The 5,350-nt window shown below is 38.7% G+C and overlaps 1 protein-coding gene across 5 annotated transcripts in view; it reads left to right on the top strand.

Annotated features, from left to right (window-relative positions):
- The window catches only part of CLGN (calmegin), an 85,283-nt gene that overhangs the window by 28,790 nt on the left and 51,143 nt on the right, over positions 1 to 5,350 (top strand). For all 5 annotated transcript variants that reach the window (XM_019522114.1, XM_019522115.1, XM_019522112.1 and 2 more), the window contains exons 5-6: positions 1,228 to 1,369; positions 2,604 to 2,685. In XM_019522114.1, coding sequence (XP_019377659.1) covers positions 1,228 to 1,369; positions 2,604 to 2,685 — 224 coding nt within the window. The remainder of the gene's footprint in view (positions 1 to 1,227; positions 1,370 to 2,603; positions 2,686 to 5,350) is intronic.

Genomic DNA, 5,350 nt, shown 5'->3' with positions numbered 1-5,350 from the left:
TAATCTATGAATCTAGGGGGTTTTGAATTGGAGAAGCAAGAAGGGATGCAGTATATTTTTTTTTAAAAATCTGTAAAATCATAGTACAGAAGTAAACCTTTTCAAAAGGTTTCACAATGCAAAAAGAGACTGCATTCTCTAGGTCTGCACAGGCCTGAAATATTACCTGTAAGTGAGAACTTAAGTACCTTATTTGCTGCTTGTGAAGTTGAAATGATTTGTTTGATAATAGAGTTTGATAAATGTGAGTAGTAATTCAGAGATCATATTTCATATTTAAAGACGTAAATCATTAATATAATCTTGATTATTGTGACAAAAAGTTAGAAATCTGAATTGTATTCTACCTTGCATGTATGCAGTATTGCAGATAATCAGAAGTTAGTGAATATGCATGCTTTTAAAAATTATGCTCCAAGTTTGTGGTGTACCTTTAGAGTTACTGGACTGAAAAAGCTTCTATATTAAAATGTATATAAGGTTTTCCTTCACTGTCCACCCTTATGGTTAATCATTTTAGAAATGCGTAGCATTTATCGTGCTTTGGTCTTTCTTATTAATCAAGAACTTATGTTTTCCAAGTATAACTAGGTTGTTGTTTTCCTGTTAGCCTTTTTTATAGCTATATTAGTTTTTTGTGTCAGCTGTTTAAAAATACATTTTTACTAAAAATGGATATGCAGCTCAGTAGCAATAGCTATGAATACAGTGGTTTTGTAATGGGTTGCTAGAAAAATAGCAGTAAATAGTGTAAACGAATGATTTTTTTTTTTTTTTCAGTGATCTGTTAGAAAAATGTGAACTGAAAACATCCATGCAATATTTACTTTACTTTTCCCATGTCTAAGTTTAAATGTAAGCTGGAGTGGTCAGATTCTAGTAGAACTTGCTATATGATTTTGCGGTTGGCTTTTTTTAAAGGTTTTTGTATCCATGTTAATGTCATCAGTTACAAATTGAATGGCTGTCTTTAAGATTGTTCTCTAACTTAAGCACTGACCATCACAATTTGTTCCTGGCAGTTTTTTTAGCGCAGTAGCAGTTAAGTTGCAGTAGCAATACCTATAAGGAAATACCAAACACAGCCACAAGTTATTGTTGCATGAACCTTTTCTGACCGTACGCAAGTAATATTTCCTAGTTTTCATAATTTATTTTCAAGATGGCACTAATTTCTTTACTTCATCTTGCTGTTTTGCAAACCTTACATACATGTTTTTGTTTTAGGAAGATGGGAAGTAGAAGGGCTAAAAGAAAACACAGTGCCTGGAGACCAAGGATTAGTATTAAAGTCAACAGCAAAGCATCATGCCATATCAGCTATGCTAACAAAGCCATTTATTTTTGCTGATAAGCCTTTGATTGTTCAGTAAGTAACTCTTTAGACTTGTATTTAAATTTTTTTCTAACACTGACATATCTTTAAAAATAACTTAATATTTTTGTTCCAAGATTCAAGAGCCTTCAAGAGACATTTGGATGTCTATCTTGCTGGGATCCTATGACCCCTGCTGACTTCCTGCCCTTTGGGCAGGGGGCTGGACTCAATGATCTCTCAAGGTCCCTTCCAGCCCTAATGTCTATGAAATCTGACTTCCATTGCACCATTGTTTGCCTTAACTGTAGAAAAATCTGAAATATATGATGGAGTTAAATATACAAGTAAGACATTTAAAAGTAATATTTTTAGTTTTTAAATCTTTGGAACCAAATAAAGTTGTTTTTTTTTTTTATTCTGTTATGTTAAAATTGAGGAGAATAGGTTTTGAGTAACAGAAAAATATTTAAGAATCCATAAATCTTATATAAAACTGTTGAAAATAGAAGGCTTTTGAGATAATTTCAGGTAGCTATAAATAGAAAATGCAGGTTTAGAATTTTTAAAAGAGTTGATTGATTTGTAGGATATTTCTACATGATGTAATGCAGTGCCTCATAGAGACCCAAGGTAGGTCCGGTCCCAACAGTACAGCTGTGTTTGTGCTGTACTCTGGGATTTTTAGCAGGGTAAACTGGCATCAGCAGAGCACTGTACTAACATAGTTACAGTGCTTCCAGATTCCTGTAGGTCAGTGGTTTTCAACCTTTTTTCATTTGTCGAATCCTTTGGAAACTTCAGAGGGAGGTGTGGGTTCCTGTGAATGGTAAGTGTGGGTATTCACATGCTTTTGATCATAGTCATCTTTTGTGGATCCCTTACATAGTCTGCAGAACCCCAGGGGTCCATGAACCACAGGTTGAAAACCACTGCTGTAGGTAGTTTAGAAGCAGCTAAGGGAAATGGCTGCTGTAGCTAAATGTAGACGGTGTTACAGACTAAGCACGAAGATGACAAGCTTCTGCGGAGCGAAAGTTATTCTCAAACTTTTTTATTAGATATTACTAGCACGGTGGTGTTTTAAATTCATTTCAAATGTTAATTGCCTTCTGTTGCAATTATATTAAATGTTTTAGCCAATTCTACAAAAGTATTTGGGGGTACTAATGAATATAAGAATACTAATGATAATACACAATCTTAAGAATGGATTGATTTTAAAATTGCAAATCAGGAGTGAATTTTAAGATCTCAACAGTATGCTTACTTATTTTCTTCAATTCAGATATGAAGTGAATTTTCAAGAAGGCATAGATTGTGGTGGCGCATACATTAAACTTCTGTCCAGCAGTGATGACTTGGATCTGGTATGATGTTTCACATTACGTTGTATTGCTCTTCATTTTGGAGATACGTGATCATTGCGTTTTACAGAGTACCATTAATGGCATGATGCTCAGAAATTAATTAAATATATGGGAAGATTGACTCTCACAATTCCTATGTTTTTCTAATGTGAGCTGAGCTTGTCTAAAATTCCATATATATATATATATATATAACATCTCCAGAATTGGGTGGCTTCCTAAATCAAATGCAGTGCTATCAACAGATTTTACCAGAGACCATTTCACTTATAACTTTTTTAACTGTTAACCTATAATAAAAAGTGAAAGAACTATAGAAGTCCGGTGCACACAGTAAGACACCTAATTAAGCCCTTCATTTTGTGTTAGAATGGGAAATAGCTAGGATTAAGTTTCAGTAAAAGATAATTAATGATCTTGTCTGATGTCCTGCAGTAACATGGACCATACAGCATTAGTCATTAATGTCTTCTGCATCAAAACTTTAACTTACACTCAAACTCAAGACTCTCTCTTTTTTAAAGTATATACTGTAGAATTGTAACAGGAAGGTCTGTCTCCTTAACCAGCCAGCTCTACTAAGAACCTGCAGCTGTGGTGCATTTTGGTAATGAGGGAGTTTCCCACTGGGAGCTTAAAAAACAGAGGAGAGAACAGAAAGAGGCAGTCTGTGAGGGATACAGCTTGGAAGGAGATTTTGGTTTGAAATGCTGTTGACTCTGTTGGGGCCCAGTCCAATAAACTAAATGATAAATCATGGACCTTTTGGCTTTTGACTAATATTATGCCCTTCTGCAAGTGGGTAAGCATTATCCTAAGTTAATTTTCTATGTGAGGTGCCGCTTAGTTCACAAAAGCTTTATGCAGGGGTGCCTTGTATCTAGAAAGGTAAAGAACCACTGATTTAGTTGGTGTGAATTGCCTGTATGTGGACTTCCATGGTTGATTCAAGACAAGTTAGTGTAGATTAGTGGTAACATTGCTGAGCAGATTTGGGATGACCAGATTTGGGTTAGGGTCTGTGTGAAGAGGGCTGCCCTCATGGAGCTGTTACCTTGACTCTGCAATGCCATGGCACTCAAATGGAGGAAACAGTTCCAGTCAGAAGTGTGTTGCCACTGTTAACTGGCTATCCCAGGTAACTGGCTAACCCAGACTGATGGTTCAGTAACTAATCAGTAGGGTCTTAAGAATTCACTTGTCATTATTGTGGTGATGGAGGTTTGTGAGGTGGTTTACTTGGAGCTGGTAGATATAGTTGTTTTACCTGGGGGAAAAATGGTTTTAACAGAATATTCACCTATGGGGATCATATGGCATGGGGCTGTTCTTATCTGGTACAACGAGTTCTTAACTGTTAGCTGCTGAGATGGTATTACTTGTGGAAAATGTTGGTCAAACCCATAAAGGCAAGTTCATGAACATCAGTGTGGGATGTGTTGCCAAAGTGCCTGAAGCCAGAATAGAACTGATACTTAACTTTTTGGACAAGAAAGAACCATTTTCCCCTTCATGCTTATCACCAGGAATAGCTGTACTTACCGCTGTGAGGGAATCTAGTTACTGCCCTGGCTCATGAAGTGATACCTTCACCTGAAAGCTACTGGCAGAAGGTATAATTACTAGGGCCCTACTGAATTAATGGTGGAAGTGGGCTGCTCAGAGGCTCCTTGAATCTTGTATGTTCCCCTGTGCACCACCCTCTGCCGATTGGCAGAGGGACCCTGCTGCTCACTTCTAATTGTCAGGGACATGAAAACCATGGTTTTAAATATGGCGCCATTTTTGCCTTGCAGCTGGTCAGCAGCAAGCAGCAGGGCTACCAGGGCCTCTTAGTCAGTCAGCAGTGTGGTGGGGAGGAATGGAGGAGGGTTCATGGGGAACCTGTAAGATTAAAGGAACTGTCACATAGCCCACTTCTGCTGTGTATTTGCTAACACCCCAATAATTACACACTGAGCCATTGTAGGATGATGGTAGTGTATGCTGATTGAAGATGGGATGGCACTATATAGAAATCTTTTTGGATGCCAGTTTGCCAAATATTATTATATTGGGATGTGTAAATCCCTGCACATATTTTGCAAGAAGGATGATGAGCATTTTGTGCGCACAAGTGATTTTTTTTTAAGCCCAGTATAGGCAAGCAGGAGGTGAACTGGTCACTGAGGCTGGGTGCAGGTTTCTCGGAAGATGAGAGATGCTTTGTTTGCTCAGATCCTTGCAATATGTAGTGATATGCAGAAGTCCAGCTTTTCCATTCTCCATGGAAAAACCTGACTTTTATCATTTTAAACGAGAAAATCCACATTTTTTTTCTTTAAAGGAGAAAAAAAACCGTAGGAAACAGCAGGTTTCCCCTTGCAGGTTGGCAGAGTTCCAGCCTGCAAGGGGCTTGGGGGAGTGGGAGGAGGGTGATCAGGCAGGGGGTGCCATGTGTATGTGTGTGTGCACACATGCACATGGCAGCCAGGCAGCATGAGAGCAGCTGCAGGTAAATTTAGGGGGGGGGCAGGATTGAGGCTACCATAGGGAGGGAGGGAGCTGGAACTGGGGGTGCTGCCTAGCCAAGGTGGTGCAAGGGGCCTTGAGCTTGGGGTCTGCAGCCAGGTCAGGAATGTGCAGCCTTAGGGCCCCAGCGGGAAGTGGGAGGGAGCTGCAGGCA

Source organism: Gavialis gangeticus, unplaced genomic scaffold (assembly GCF_001723915.1).
Source record: "Gavialis gangeticus isolate Ggan-Ray unplaced genomic scaffold, GavGan_comp1, whole genome shotgun sequence".
Taxonomy (NCBI): Eukaryota; Metazoa; Chordata; order Crocodylia; family Gavialidae; genus Gavialis; species Gavialis gangeticus.
The sequence above is the reverse complement of the archived record's forward strand: the minus strand, read 5'-3'. Positions and strand labels throughout refer to the sequence as shown.